This window comes from Acinonyx jubatus, chromosome B2, assembly GCF_027475565.1.
Source record: "Acinonyx jubatus isolate Ajub_Pintada_27869175 chromosome B2, VMU_Ajub_asm_v1.0, whole genome shotgun sequence".
Taxonomy (NCBI): Eukaryota; Metazoa; Chordata; class Mammalia; order Carnivora; family Felidae; genus Acinonyx; species Acinonyx jubatus.
The window spans coordinates 8832145-8847519 of NC_069385.1; the positions used below are offsets into that span (position 1 = coordinate 8832145).

A 15375-nucleotide genomic window follows, 5' to 3' on the forward strand; every position below is an offset into this window, starting at 1 on the left:
CTGAGTGAACTATTACAAATATTAAGAAGAGTCGATATTGCCAAACCTTCATCTCTTGGTCCTTGATTTATTCTACTTCCAACAACAGTTGAGTCCTTCTCCTAGAAGTCCTCTTCTCCTGTCCTCTCTAACCCCACAGTCATCTGCCTTTGAGGACACCATCCTCCCTGGTTTATCTTTCACATCATCTGTCTCCTTTGCCAGAACTCAAATGTGAGAGTACTTCAGAGCCCAACCTCTGGCCCTCCCTCTTCTCTGCATGCACCGCCCCCACTCCACCCCGCTGTCTTCTATCCCTAGTTAGCACATCTAGTTCTATGATTGCAAATACCATCCATACAATGATGGTTCCTAAATTCATAACTCCAGTCCTGGGTTTTCCTTTGAGTTCCAGTGTGTCCAACAGTCTACTTGACATCCCCAGTAGAACCCAAAGAACATAGATGTGTGAAGGACGACTGGAAAGAAGACACTTTAATTTGAAATATTAGCTATAAAGAGGAGAAACTGGAAAATAGTTGCATCATGGAAGACAGAAATAGAGAGATTTTCAGAAAGTAAGGAATATCTGTCAGTGTCAAGTCAAATAAATGCTGAGAAGAGCCCATTTTTCTTCACTTATAATTAGGACAGGTTCACCCCATTCAAAACATCAAAACAAAGCTAATATGCCACCATAGTTTCTTTCTGAAAATATCAAACTTAATGACTTCCTTTTCTAGTGCTACTTTCAAAGCACGGATGTAAGAATAAAATGTGAAAGAAAACTATAAGGCACTCGACACACATGGGAGGAGGAAGAGGCACAGTGCGGGGCTCGTGTCACCAATTAATTTTCTATTGGCTAATAGAAAATGACCCAGCATGGTTCCCAGTACCTGGGACCTCTCGACCAATTCTCCCTCCTCACCTAGCAGGAGTGGGCTTTGGGTCTTCATTTTCCTCAATCTTAAGACATAGTCTTTGAAATGAATTTTAAAATCTTAAGAGTTGAAAGGAAACTTAGGTAACCTGATCAACTTCCCTCTTCAATCTGCCTATCTATTCTGTGCCTAAAATGGTCGTGAGTAGTTTCTGTAACTAGTCATATCTACCTAACTCAAATCCCAACACATTCCCCCACCTTCAAAGGTAAATTTCTATGAATGTGTTCCTCAGCTGGGCAATGATGCAGAGTTACTATGCAAGTGCTGCCCTGGGAATACCAGTGAATAAATTCACAAGTATGTAAGAAAGGCAGTGTCTTCAGTCTTCTGAGGGAAGCACTCTACTAGCACATGAGTAAAAGAGTAAGGGTATCAGACATTTAATATCACCTGCGTGCTACTAACAATACACATTATCAGGGCTCCGAAGGGCAAGAAGGAAGTCTTTCTCAAGTAAGGATGATAAGAGAACAAAGTATGACATTGGTGGCATTCAAGAAGGGCCTTTGCCAGAGATTTCCCCCATGTGTGAGCACTGGTCAGTACTTTTGATTCTAAGAGGACATTTAATCTGTGACTCCAACCCAGCCTACCCTTTACCTCTGAGAATGCTCTGAATTGCTTCCTGTAATCAAAATATATTACAATTCCAGAGCATCAGTGGACCCCATTAAACTCATCCCAGAGACTCTAAGTCAAAACCCTCATGTTCCCCAAGACAGACATGTAATCTGCTCAGACAATATCCTGTGTTTCATCTCCAGGACTTCTTCCTTCCTACTATTTAGAATAAAAATATGGTGATAGCACAGTTTTAAAATAAGATCAACCCAGGTTTCAGGGAGGTCAGGGGGCATAGTACCCTCTGCCCCTCTTTTCTCTTCCCCTTGCCTGTCGTTTGCTCAGATATCTGTAGGTACCTATGTGGATTCTGAGAGTTATTAACCACAAGAAGAGGCTTCAGCTCTCCCAGTCTATTAGAAAATAATAGAAGGAAATCGTTGGGTAGGGTAGAGAAATGTTAAAAAACAGAGCAGGGCCCAGACATGGGTTATAACAGAAAAAGAACATGGCAGCTTTCTGTAACATATGTAATGTCAGAAAGTTGGACATTTGTAGGAGAGCAAGGCTGCCTCACCTCATCACCTAGAAATCTCGATGAGAGACGAACAGACCGCAGTCCAGGTAAGAGAAAGACAGTGATGCATCCCAAATTTTATCAAATAGGAAAAAAAATGTAGATCAGTCAACATCAAACTGCTCCCGTCAGGCAAAGTCCTCACACAAATTTGCTAATTTCTGTTGCTAATCTTACGATTTTATGTATGCTAGTGTAAAAACATTCAGAACTTAACACAATACCTGGCAAGTAAAAGTTGATTAGAAAGTACTAGATGATCCTATATTGCTATACCACACACTCAATGCCATTGTTTATTGCTACATCAATCCCGACTTCTTCTTTGTACCACATACCTCAGAGCCTAGCATAGTCACTGGCCATAGAAGATCCAAGTTAATTAATTAATTACTTACTTTATGAATGAAGGATGGAGTCAGGCTTGACCTATGAATTAGGCCTACTGAATGTGCGTAGGTCTTCAGAATGTGGGTTGACAATTCAACACAGGGTACAACACAGTGCCTCATGTCTTCCTATGGCTCAACTATGGCCCCCACTGTTAGAAGCTGCAGGAATTCTTTCACCTACTGAAAAGGAATTGTGTTGAGAGGCACACCATGTGTTGTGGGTTTAACTGTGTCTCCCCAAAAGCTATGTTGAGTGCTAACACCCAGGACCTGTGAATGTGACTTGGAAATAGGGTTGTTGCAGATGTAATCAAGTTAGGATGATGTTATGCTTGATTAGGACTGGTCTTAATCCAATATGACCAGTATCCTTACAAGAAGACACAGGGAGAAGACCATGTGACAGTGGAGACAAGAGAATGGAGTGATACACCTATAAGCCAAGGGACACCAAGGAGTACTGGAAATCATGTCACAAAGAAGAGGCAAGGAAAGATTCTTCTCTAGAGCCTTCAGAGACGGTGTGACCCTGACCTACAGATTTCAGTCTTCCAGCCTCCAGAAGTATGAGAGAATAAATTTTCTGTTGTTTAAAGCCACCCAGTTTGTGGCCCTAGGAAACTAGTAAATGTAATTCTCTGCTCCAGCCGCAGAGGGACTTTCCAACACAAGCCAACACTCTTCAAAACTTGAGGGCTGACCTCACAGGACTATGGAGACAGGTGGGCAGGACACTGTCCCACACCCCCCGACCCCACGTATCCTGCTGTTGTTAGTCAGTGTACATCAATATATTTATAGCACATGTAATCAATACCAAAGAAAGCGCATCCAATCATTCAGCAAATATTTACGGAGCACCTACTCTGTGCAGGCAGCATTCTAGGCAATGAAGAGACTTCAGTGAATAAAACCAACAAAATATCCTTCTCTTGTGGAGCTTATACTCCAGTGGAGGACAACAGGCACTTATCAAATCCAAAAGCAAAATACATGACCTAGCAGGTAGGGATAAGCTGGGGAGAAAAATAGAGCCAGAGTAAGAAGCACTGGGGAGTAGGGATAGGGTTACACTGTTAAATTGGGGAGGAAGTGGTCACATAAGACCTGGTGAGATGTTGCATAAAGAATCTGAAGACAATGAGGAATGTACCCATAGATGCTTATCGAAAGTTTTTTGGGCAGAGGGAACAGTAAGTGCAAAGGCACTGGGGCTGGAAGGTCCCTAGCACATTAGAGGACCAGCAAGGAAGCCAAGTAGCTGGACCTGACAGTGAGGGAGGGCATGGGATAGAAGATGATTATGTGTAGCCTTGAAAACTTGTTAGGATTTTGGTTTTTATGTAAGAGAGATGGGGAGTTACTAGAAGCTTCTGTGACTTCACACGTCATGAGAATCACTGTGGCTGCTTTTTTGAGAATAGGATGTAGGGAAAGAGGGCAGAAACAGGGACACCAGTAAAGAGGTTATTGCAATAATTCAGGTAAGGTGGCTTGGACCAGGCGGTGGCAGTATTTTGCCACTATGCCAAATTATATACCATGGTATCTCAGTGTGTGCAAAAATACTTGCAAGCTAATTATAGTGATCTCAAGCAGAATGGGCAAAAATACTCCTTATTTTTTTAAATATTTATTTATTTTGAGAGAGAGAGAGAGAGAGAGAGAGAGAGGCGGGGGGAGGGGGGGGCGGGAGGCAGGCGGGGTAGGGGCAGAGAGAGAGGAACTCTGAAGCAGGCTCCAGGCTCCGAGCTGTCAGCACAGGGCCCGACGTGGGGCTTGAACCCACAGGCAGTGAGATCATGACCTGAGCCAAAGTCAGATGCTTAACCGACTGGGCCACCCAGGCACCCCAAACATACTTCTTAAAAATAGGCCTTTACCCATACAAAAGGTGACACATTGTATAGTTCCATTCATATGACATCCTTGACATGACAAAATTATAGAAGTGGAGAACAGGTTAGTGGTTGCCAAGGGCTGAGGTGGACAGGAAGAAGGAAGATGAACTATAAAAGAGTAGTCCGGGGATGGAATGTTCTGCATCATGACTGTGGCGGTCACACAATCTACACACGTGACAAAATTATGTAGAAACACACACACAAGCATGTAACACTCATGAGATGGGAAGAGTCAATGGCTTGTATCAATGTCACCTTCCTGCTGGACACTGTGTTATAGTTACACAAGAGGTCACCTTAGGGAGACACTGGGTGAAGGACACCTGAGATCCCTGCATTATTTCTTACAACTGCACATGACTACAACTACCTCAGAGTAAACACTTTAAAAAGCCATTTTTAAGGGGCACCTGGGTGGCTCAGTCGGTTAAGCGTCCGACTTCGGCTCAGGTCATGATCTCACAGTTCATGGGTTTGAGCCCCAAGTCGGACTGGGTACTGACAGCTCAGAGCCTGGAGCCTGCTTCGGATTCTGTGTCTCTCTCTCTGTCTCTGCCCCTCCCCCACTCACCCTCTGTCTCTCTCTCAAAAATAAACAAACGTTAAAGAAAATTTTTTTGAAGAAATAAAAAATAAAAAGCTGTTAAGAAATAGTCTTTTAGGCCTACAGGGGAGTGCAAACCCCTGACCCCTGTGCTTGGGGAAAGAGCAGGCCACAGCAGACTCGTGATAAATGAACACGTAAAGCACTCTGAGCCCCAGCGAGTGCAACAGGCCACACTGGTGTCACTGTGGGGAAGGCTCACCTAAGCTTTCTGTTCTCTAGGCGGAAGTGTCCGTGTGGCGACTTACAAGGCGGCACCATCACAGTGTGACCCTAATCTCCGTAGGGGATTTTATACCATTTTACAAAATGAGGATGTTGGCTGCGGTGCCCCTGAGAAGGCAGTCCTCCCCGCCACTGCTCTGCCAACAGCAGCCACTCCCCCACCCCGCACAAGGACAGCCTGCCCCGGCCGCCCTCGCCTGGCCTGGCTGAGGTCGCTGCTCCAGAGGGGAGACGCTCAGGGTCCCTGGCCTCTTCCCCCACCCAGCACTGCTGTTTCTGACCGCAGTGACTGTCAGTCACCGGGAGACAACCGTGCTGTCACCCCCAATTAGCCATTGCTGTGCACCCTGCCGGGACTGCTCACTGGGGTGCCAGCTGGTCCAGCCACAGCGCCGTGCTTAGGGGACCCACTGTCCACCCCTCTGCCAGGAACAGCCGGGCTCCTCCCCAGTCTGTGTCGGCTGGCTTTAACCAACCGCCTGTCCACGACGTGACAACTGTCAGACCCTGAAACGAGTGGATGCTTGGGTGACCTTCAGAGTGGAGCATCACTACTTAGGCTCCAAGAGTCTGCATAGATTATGCCCATCGATTTCAGTTCCAAGTTACCTACCACCGCCACGGCCACGAACTCCTAAAATTGCCCATGGTTTTTTCCCTTGGAAACCACACTGAATTCTGTCCACAGAACCACCCTCAACCCCAAAGACACTCGGCGTTCAGTACTCCCATCTTAACTACAAAGTCTACCAACCTGCCCACACGTGAAGGCATGAGACTCATGGTAACCTGGAACCCATTCCAAGATGGGATGTTCTAGGGGCACCTGGGTGGCTCAGTCGGTTGAGCATCTGACTTCGGCTCAGGTCATGATCTCAGAGGTCGTGAGTTTGAGCCCCGCACTGGGCCCGCTGCTGTCAGCCTGTCAGCGCAGAGCCCGCTTCAGATCCTCTGACCCCTCTCTCTCCCTCCCCTGCTGTGCTCTCCCAAAAATGAATATTTTTTTTAAATGGGATTGTTCTAGAACATTTCAGATAGGACTGGAAGTAAGGACAGTAGTTAGGAGCTGTCAGCTTGGTCTAGCATGTAATGAAGAAACTCCCCAAGCCTCAAAAAAATAAGCAGATATAAGAGAACCCCCCCCCCCATCTGGCCTGACTCCTGCACTGTCCTCCACTCAGCGGCCACGCAATCTCCCACTGTGGATGCTCTTTCAATGGCCACGACTGCTTTGGACTATGGTCAAACTCCAGGCCCTTCCTAAGCTGCCTACTGCTGACCTTTCCAGCCCTGAATGCCACCATTCTCTCAAGGGGTCACTTTGCAGGGGCCACCAGAAAACTCACATTTCTTCACACATGTCATGATGCCCCTTGCCTCTGAGCCTTCACACCCACCGCATGGTGGTCCTCCACCCGAAATGTCCTTCCTTGCCCTCCTTCTCTAACTAATGCCCACACCTGTCTTCAAAACCCAGCTCAAATATGGCTGTCCGAGACTTCCAGTCTGATTCCCCCCAGGGACTGCCCTCATACACACCACACTGTGTGTACCTTCTTCCCCACCCCCTCTCTGCCTGTGCATTCTGGACAGACGGACTGTGTTTGTTGGACTTGGTATCCCCATGTCTGACAGGCATTGATGCTTGGGCACTGACGCTTGGGCATTGACCCTTGCTGACTGAATGAATGGAAGAATGGATGGATGGATGGATGGATGGATGGATGGATGGCCTTCAGATGGAGACTCACACAAAGTTAGAGCCAGAAAGGGCCCTTAGCCATGTCTACAGTCCCATTCTGTCACTTCGTGAGAAACAGGCCCACAGGGTCATGACCTGCCCAAGTTCACACAGTACAAGCCAGCACGTGGGTCAGGTGAAGTGAATGCAGATGTGGGTGAAGAGATGTGACCCTGCAAAATAATCCCTAAAACACAAATCCCAGCATTTAGAGGACACTTTTTTCTGAGAAGTTCCAAACACCTTAACAATAATGCTGTTACAGTCTTATCACCTCCAGGAGAGGTGAGGATCCGTCAACCCCTGAGATTAACACCTAATGTCTGTCAGCACTGTTCCCTGATTTAAGTGGTCTGCTGTAAACAAACTTGAATTCTAGGAACCTTCTAGTGACAGCACAAGGCCGACAGATTCCACCATAAGGATCAGGCATCACAGAGAACCACTGTACTAAACACCGAAGTGTTCTGTAACAAACCAGACACAGAACACTCATCTCAAGGGCACGTTTTAACAGGAGCCACTGAGGAAAGACACTTCCTGCAATGAAGATCATGCTTATACCCAAATGCCAAATATATTTTGTAATAGGGAATAGGCTCATCGGAAATTAAACCCTACTGGAGTTCAATACGCTTCGGGGTGTGACAGGATCATTTCCCAATAGCCAACGGCAGTGTCACCAGAGCGTAGACTTACAAGGGCGTTCTGAGCAAATCAGAAATGCTGGTGCCAGTTCCCACCACCAGCTTAAAGAAGAAAGAAAACAAGGGAAATTAAGCAAACATCCAAATGGGAGCTGGGAGAGTCTGCGGGAAGCACGGAGGATGTGGATCCAGAAGACGGGGGTCCAAATCCTGGGATACCACAGACTACAGGACCGACTTTGGGAAAATCAGTTAACTCCTCTGAACGCCGTTCCCTCGTGGTGAGGTGAGGGTGCTACCAACTTCACGAGGTCGCCCTGAAAATCAAATGAAATAACATACGGAGAAACGGAAGACTCTGTGGCACTTTTAACTGCCAGTTATTATCAAAAAGAAATTAAAATGCATACCTAAGAACGCCACGTAAAGTGAAAATGGAATTGTGTTGTTTATACCATTATGACATTACAAGTTAATCGTTTCCTCCACATAGAGGAGACGGAGGCAGAAAACTGTGAGCAATGACACTAGCAGCTGTCCAGCTATTTTGCTAGACTTACAAATCTGCCTTAGAACTTGCATTACTCCCCGGATACAAAGAGAATCCACGGAGGGTAAAGGGGAGAAACTGATTCATCAACTCATTCAAAACGGACCCGCAGCACTCAGGAGGCTGCGTTCTCCTCCAGTGACCCTCCAGTCCCCTGTGTTCCAGCTGCTGCAGCTCTGTTGGAAGAGCAGAAATACCAGGGACCCCCAGGGCTAAAGGGTTGCTGACACTCCCCCCCCCCCCCCCCCCCGGATCTAACTTTAGGCTTCAAATTCCTCCTCACCAATGGTCAGTTGAAAATTACTAGGAAGCACTCAATTCCACTCTTAATGATTTGTCCTTCCTGACTTAACGTCTGAAGGAAGCTTCAGTGAGGAGCAAAACTGAACAAGGGCAAACACTAAGAGAAACCCAGAGCACGTTTGTCCTAATTTTCTCAACTCTGAAAAAGCCACAGCTGCTGGGGCGCCAGTGCAAAGGGCCCGCGGGCGGTGGAAACGCCGCCAGCAGGCCAGCAGCGCCCCCTAAGGGCCGCGAAGCGCAAGCGCTGCCGAGGAAAAGGAACAGGAAAACTGTCTTCCTCAGGACGTCCCCTAAATGCTCAGCGGCACAAAGATAATTGTGTTCAAAATGTCTACATTTTAACCATCTGGCCCATATTGGAGAAATTTCCTTAATGAAAAATCAACAATGACACAATTCCCAAAAACAGAATGAAATTCACATTCTTTGTAACTAAGACAAGGTTAAATTCTAGGAGAGACACGAAGAGGTTAGCTCATACGTATCATCAATACCCTGATCCAAATGCTCCAATATGTGCTTACTGAAACCGGTAAAGGAAATAAGCAATATCCGCCCCTGCCCCAGCTACCCAGCTCTCCTCAAAGGCACCCAGAGTTTCAGGTTCCAGTGTATTCTAACATAAACAGTCTATGGATTAACAAGTAAATAGATACATATTTTTCTCTCTTTTATTTTTATAGCTTTAGATACTTGCCTCTGTATTTCCAAACTGAAATAAAATCCCCTGATAAGAAGTTTAATGATAATTTAAGAAATCCCCAAGTTCCACAGGGAACAACGAAAAGAAGTTTGCTTCCTAATTATCTGAAGGCTGATGGGGTCTTTCCTGGAATGTTTGCTTCCAGACTCCCCCCTCCCCCCCCCACTGCCCCACCCACGCCTGCAGTAGCAGAATAACAGCCCCCAAAGATGTGTATGTCCTAACCCCCCAGAGCCTGAGAATATGTGACCTCATGTGGCAAAATGGACCTTGTAGATGTGATGAAGGACAGGACCTGGTGCTGGTGAGATTATCCTGGATGATCCTGGTGGGCCCAATATAACCATAAGGGTCCTCATAAGTGAAAGAAGGAGACAGGAAGGTCAGAGTCAGAAACTGCAATGTGTGGGTGGGGGCAGAGTCACGGGACTGCTGGGAGGGGCCCCTAGAAGAATGTGGGCACTTCTAGAAGCTGTAAAGATAAGGATCAGATTCTCCCCAAGAGCCTACAGAAGGAACATGGCCCTTCATCTTAGCCCAATGAAACCCACTTTGGACTTCTGACTTCTAGAACTAGAAGATAATGAATTTGTGTTTTTTTATGCCACTAAATTTGTGGTACTCTGTTACAACAGCAAGTAGGAAACTAATTACACCCCCCCCACACACACACACATACACACACACTCCTCACCCCCTCCCCTGCCTGTTTTCAGGGAATGGGCCTTTATGACTTAGCTAGAGATATGAACAGCCTTGGTTAGACATATTGACAATGCTCTGGAATTGTCCAGGGATAATTTTCCAATGACAGGAATTGTCACCCTGCAATTCTTTTACAACCTCTGATTCAACAGTAACAAATTGCATGTTCAGTTGATGAATTAAACAGTTCATCTGGGTGCGCTCCAATGCACAAGATAAAAGGAAAGGGTATTTCACCTCCTCCTCTCAAAGAGGACAGAAGTAAGGAGTGAAACCCTACAGAGCTGGGTGTAGGTTGGGCCACAAGAAAGTCACTGAGGGCTTCTGAAGATGGAAGGTATCTTTCCATTCAGTTGGACTAGTGGAGACTGACTAACTGGCCCAAGGCCACACAGCATGTGAATGACACGAGACTCAGACCCAGGCATCCTGATTCTGGAATTACTCCCCTTGTCTACACCAGCAGTTGCCAAACTTCCTGTTCTCTGGATTCCTTTCTACTCTTAAATTAATGAGGTTCTCACAGAGATTTTATATTTATGTGGGTTTTATCTGATGCTATCTACTGACCAGAAATTAAAACTAGGCACAAGTTACTAGGCGTGTATTAAATCATTTTATTTTATTTATTTATTTATTTTTAACATTTATTTATTTATTTTTGAGACAGAGAGAGACAGAGCATGAATGGGGGGAGGGCCAGAGAGAGAGGGAGACACAGAATCTGAAGCAGGCTCCAGGCTCTGAGCTGTCGGCACAGAGCCTGATGCGGGGCTCGAACTCACGGACCGTGAGATCGTGACCTGAGCGAAGTCAGACGCTCAACCGACTGAGCCACCCAGGCGCCCTAAATCATTTTAAAATAGCAGCAGTAAACCATTTCATATTGGCATTAAAAAACTGGATTTTATGAAAAATCACCATTTTCCAATACAAAAAGTAACTGACGAATGGCATTGTTTTGCACTTCAGCATATCTCTTTAATAGAAAACAGCAGGATCTCTTATCTGCTTATGCCTTCAGTCTATGGAAATATGTTGTTTTGGTTGGAGAACCTGAAAAAAACCCAGCCTCACACAGATCTATAGTTGGGAAAGTATTTTAAAAGCCTTATGAGTAAGTTTGGAAAATCTTTGATGCTACACCAAAACTCATCAAGTAGCAGTTTCTTAAAGGTTAGTTATGATACAGAATCTGAAACCATCTCAAGAATTTTTCACATTTTGTTACATGAAAAATCCATTGGGCTATCTTGCACTTTGGATGGATCTTTTCACCAGGCAAGATTTTGTAACACTCGGCATTGGTCACTTAGATTTACTGGTTCACCTGGTTATGCAGGTCATATCCTGAGACTTTTTTTTAAGTTTATTTATTTATTTTGACAGAAAGAGAGAGAGAAAGACAGAGCAGGGGAGGGGCAGAGAGAGAGAATCCCAAGCAGGCTTCGCACTGTCAGCACAGAGCCCAACACAGGGCTCAAACCCACACACCATGATCATGACATCATGAGATCATGACCTGAGCCAAAAATCAAGAGTCAGACGCTTAACCAACTGAGCCACCCAGGCACCCAGTATGCTGAGACATTTTTATAAGATAATATTTAAAACATCACACTCATGTATATCACCATCAATATTATTAGAAAAGTTTTTAAGTATTAGGAAGCTTTCGATCGATGTTAGAGATGACTTGGCAAAATTCTTTCATTAGAAAGTTGAAATTTTATCACCAGCAAGACATACAATCAGTTATCCTATTAGAAGTGGCAGGCCCCTTTGTTCATTTTTTTTTTATTTTTTTTTCAACGTTTATTTATTTTTGGGGACAGAGAGAGACAGAGCATGAATGGGGGAGGGGCAGAGAGAGAGGGAGACACAGAATCGGAAACAGGCTCCAGGCTCCGAGCCATCAGCCCAGAGCCTGACGCGGGGCTCGAACTCACGGACCGCAAGATCGCGCCCTGGCTGAAGTCGGACGCTCAACCGACTGCGCCACCCAGGCGCCTCCTTTGTTCATTTTTGAGAAGATGTCTGCCAAATACCCAAGTTTGTCTGTGGTCATTCTTTCTGGTAAATATGGCGTGCCATGAAAAAAGAAGCTAGTTCAGTTCCCAACTCAAGCTACCGCACAAGAACTTTTCTTCAGGATTACCACTGAACTTGGGTAGTTAGCAGAACTGCTTTATGTCCCTTTCCTGTCCCCTCCACACACAATATTAAAAAGACATGCATTCAAGGGTAGAGATTTGGCAAAATGAATCATTTTTACTGTTGCCACAGGACATGCTTCATTGGAACTGGCATAGCTTTACTGCACTTCAAAGGCCTAAAAAAATTCAGTGACTACGAGTACAATATGGTGCCACTGCCTTGATTCACACTAAAGCACCAGTGGTTTTACTCACCAAGCTTCTCACGCTTGCTGTCAATGTCAACACGGTAAAAAAAAAAAAAAAAAAAGGCAAAGAGTATCTTTGTATTACTTTGAAAATAGTTTTGACCTGGCAGAGTCCCTGAAAGGATACTTAAGTTTTAAAGAAGCAAAGTCACGTCACCCATAACCACCCTGAGGGAACTGCTGTAAATGTATGGGAGTGTGTGTGTCCCCACATTTTTAGAGAAATGCATCCTATCAGACTGGCAAGTGCCATCGTAATTTTAAGGGTTGCATGTTAGTTTATTGATGGGATGGATGGTGGAGGCATTGCCTGCTTATTTTGTTTTACATTAATGGGCCACCAACTTAAAGAGTTTATATAGATCCTCAGCATGCCCCGCAAATCACCTCTGTTTTAAGGAGAGCCCCCTCTGAGCTGTGATGCTTTGCCGTTTAAAGTGGCTCTGGGTGATTTCATTACAGGGATTCTGGCCCCCAAAGGTTGGAGAGTAGGGGGAGGCTTGACTCGAGCAGCTTGCTGGGCCCATGCACTGATTCAGCCAGAGCAGGAGCAGTGCGCCCGTGGCCTTGTTGTCAGACCCAGAATACAAGTCTGCAAGTGACTGGAGCTATGTCCAGCAGGACAGACAGGAAGCCTTCCAGAGGAGCAGATGAGATAAATTATGTGCCCCATGATTTCTTTCACAGCATCGGGGAGCTATCTGCAGATGATGTCTGTTTCTTTCCTTCTTCTATTTCCCTACAATGCAGTAAATATTCGTTTCGAAATGTGCTTGTCCACTTCTAGTCTGATCATCACTGTACTGCAAATCCCACGTCAACACAGTAGAGAGAGTGCCAGCAAGCATTCCAGGCTGCACATTCCACAGCTCAGTGGATTTACGGAGCAGAAGCAAGAGAAGGAAGAGCACGGAACACAGAAGCATTTCTGAAGCTATCACAAACAACCCCGAGTCCAGACGCACTCAAACGTAACCCACTGGGCAGGTGGCAGCGGGATCTAACAGGAATGAAGGTGGAATCATCGCGAAGCCGGTTCAGCATTACTTCCAGCTCCAGCCCATTTTCTGAAACAAAAACTCTTTCAACATTCAGAAATTTTAATTTAGGGGGGAAAAAAAAGCCATGGGTTGTAGGTGGGGAATTTGAAAGGCTTTAAAATAGTTGTATTCTTGTGAACCACTGTACCACATATTCCGTGAATGCTTTCCTAGAGATTGCTAACAGAGAGGAAAACAAAACCCACCACTAGCACTGCCTTTTATGAAGACGTGCCTCTGGCATCCCAGCATGTGACATAAACCCGAGCGTTATGCAGGATGGACCCACCAAAAAGAATTGGACGACAACACGACACCCCTCCCCCAACATTGTCCCATTCCCCTTGTACAAAAGGGCTATGGGAACACTAAATAGCATCATAAAGCAAGTAGCCCTCATTGGAGTCACATCTGAATTTTTATAACCCAGCCAGGAGTGAACAGTCTCAAACAAAAACGTGGACTTCTTGGATTCCTGCAAACTGATGGCATAAATAAAAGCCACACGCTTTAAGTGTGAAAATGCCTGCACAGGAGGTGGGAACAAGGGCCGCCGAAGGCTTAAGGGTGAAAACGCCACCACAAACGTATCTCTTTCTGCAGGAAACGTTCAGAAACTCTGACAACCGACCCGCGGGCATTTTCCCAAAAGCGCTGCTCACATCACCATCCCATTTCCAACTTCAGTCTTTGGGGAAGGGGGAGCTTCTCCCAAATCGGCCCCCCCACTCTCCCTCTCTCTCCGCTCTCAAGACCGATGTCTTCTCCCAGCTCCAAAGTTCTCACCGGGAGGTACTGGCCTCCGTCAGGGCGCGGCTGCCGCTTGGGCCCCGAGGTACCCGACCGCCCCGGGACAGCTCGCAGCTTTTAGAAGAGTGCGCTTCTAGAAGAGTCCTGCCTCCCTCTCCCTGCCTCCCCCCTGGTCTGTCGAATGCCACCTTCCAACGGGCAATCCTACCTCGGGGCAGGTGAACTGGGGGAAAGAAAGATGCCCACGGGGAAATTCTGGGCAAAGGAAAGCATCGCCACCGAGGGGTCGCTTTTCACTCTCTCTTTTTCTTTTTTGTTTGTTTTTTCCCTTTGCCTGAATCTCTCCGGGAAGTTACACTGCTCGAGCCTCCAGAACTCGAGTCTCCAGAACTTTGCGCGTTCGACGGCAAAGTCAAAACCGAGAGCGCTGAGGTCCCCGGGTACCAACGGTGTCCCCGCGCCCACCTCCCGCGCGCGCGGCGCCAAGTGCCCAGACCCCGCTCCCCGACCCGCGAGCGATGAAGACGCACAGGTTAGTGACACTGACAGCACATCACAGAGCGGGACGGCGGTCCCCGGAGCGACAGGCAGGGTGGGTGACGCGCGAAGGGTGGAGAGAGAAGCGGCGAGGAGGCGCGGAGAGCCCGGCAGCCGAGCCCGGAACTGCGCGTACCTGGAGCCCCCGCCGGGGACACGACGGGCAGCAGCGCCGCCAGGAGCAGCAGCGCCGCCCAGGGCAGCGGGCACCGCGCGCGCGGGGCCGCCCCGGCCTCGGGCGCCATTGGGAGCCCGGGGTGCGCGGCGGGCTGGGCGGGCGGGCTGGCCGGTGGGCGCTGGGCCGGAGTCGGGGAGCGCGGGGGCGCAGCCGTCGGGTCCCCGCCGTCCGTATGGGAGTGCGCGCTCTGCGCGGTGTCCGCGGCGCCCTGGCCCCGCGCTGGTCGCTCCGCCCGCGCACCGGCCGCCTCGCCGCGTACTGAGGCCGCCGGCCGCCGGCCGTGCCTTTTAGCCGCGAGCGGGCGCCCCCTGCCGGCGGCGGGGCGGCGGGGCCAGGCGGGCGGGGCACTGGGTGCCGCGCCTGGGCTCCGGCTGCCGGAGCGCCCCGGAACTCCGCTTGGCGGTTCTGAAAATTCGGTGATTTCGGTGCGGGGCGAAGTGGCCTGGGACGTTCCTCCCATTGTCTAACCTGTCTCGTTTTCTGGCTCGGGAAATGGCTCATCGCGTCCAATCGCTTGCCAAGCCCAAGAGTGAGTGCCCTGTGATGATCCCTTAAACAAACACCCTGGTTTCAACGCTGGGGACTGGAGCCAGGCCCCTTCACCTCTATCTGCACATTGCGGTCTTGC

The 15375-nt window shown here is 47.7% G+C and overlaps 1 protein-coding gene across 1 annotated transcript in view; it reads right to left on the reverse strand.

Annotated features, from left to right (window-relative positions):
* The window catches only part of FNDC1 (fibronectin type III domain containing 1), a 106434-nt gene extending 91435 nt beyond the window's left edge, over positions 1–14999 (reverse strand). Inside the window, exon 1 of the mRNA XM_027056527.2 lies at positions 14706–14999. Coding sequence (XP_026912328.2) covers positions 14706–14814 — 109 coding nt within the window. The 5' untranslated portion in view covers positions 14815–14999. The remainder of the gene's footprint in view (positions 1–14705) is intronic.
* Between the last annotated feature and the right edge of the window lie 376 nt (positions 15000–15375).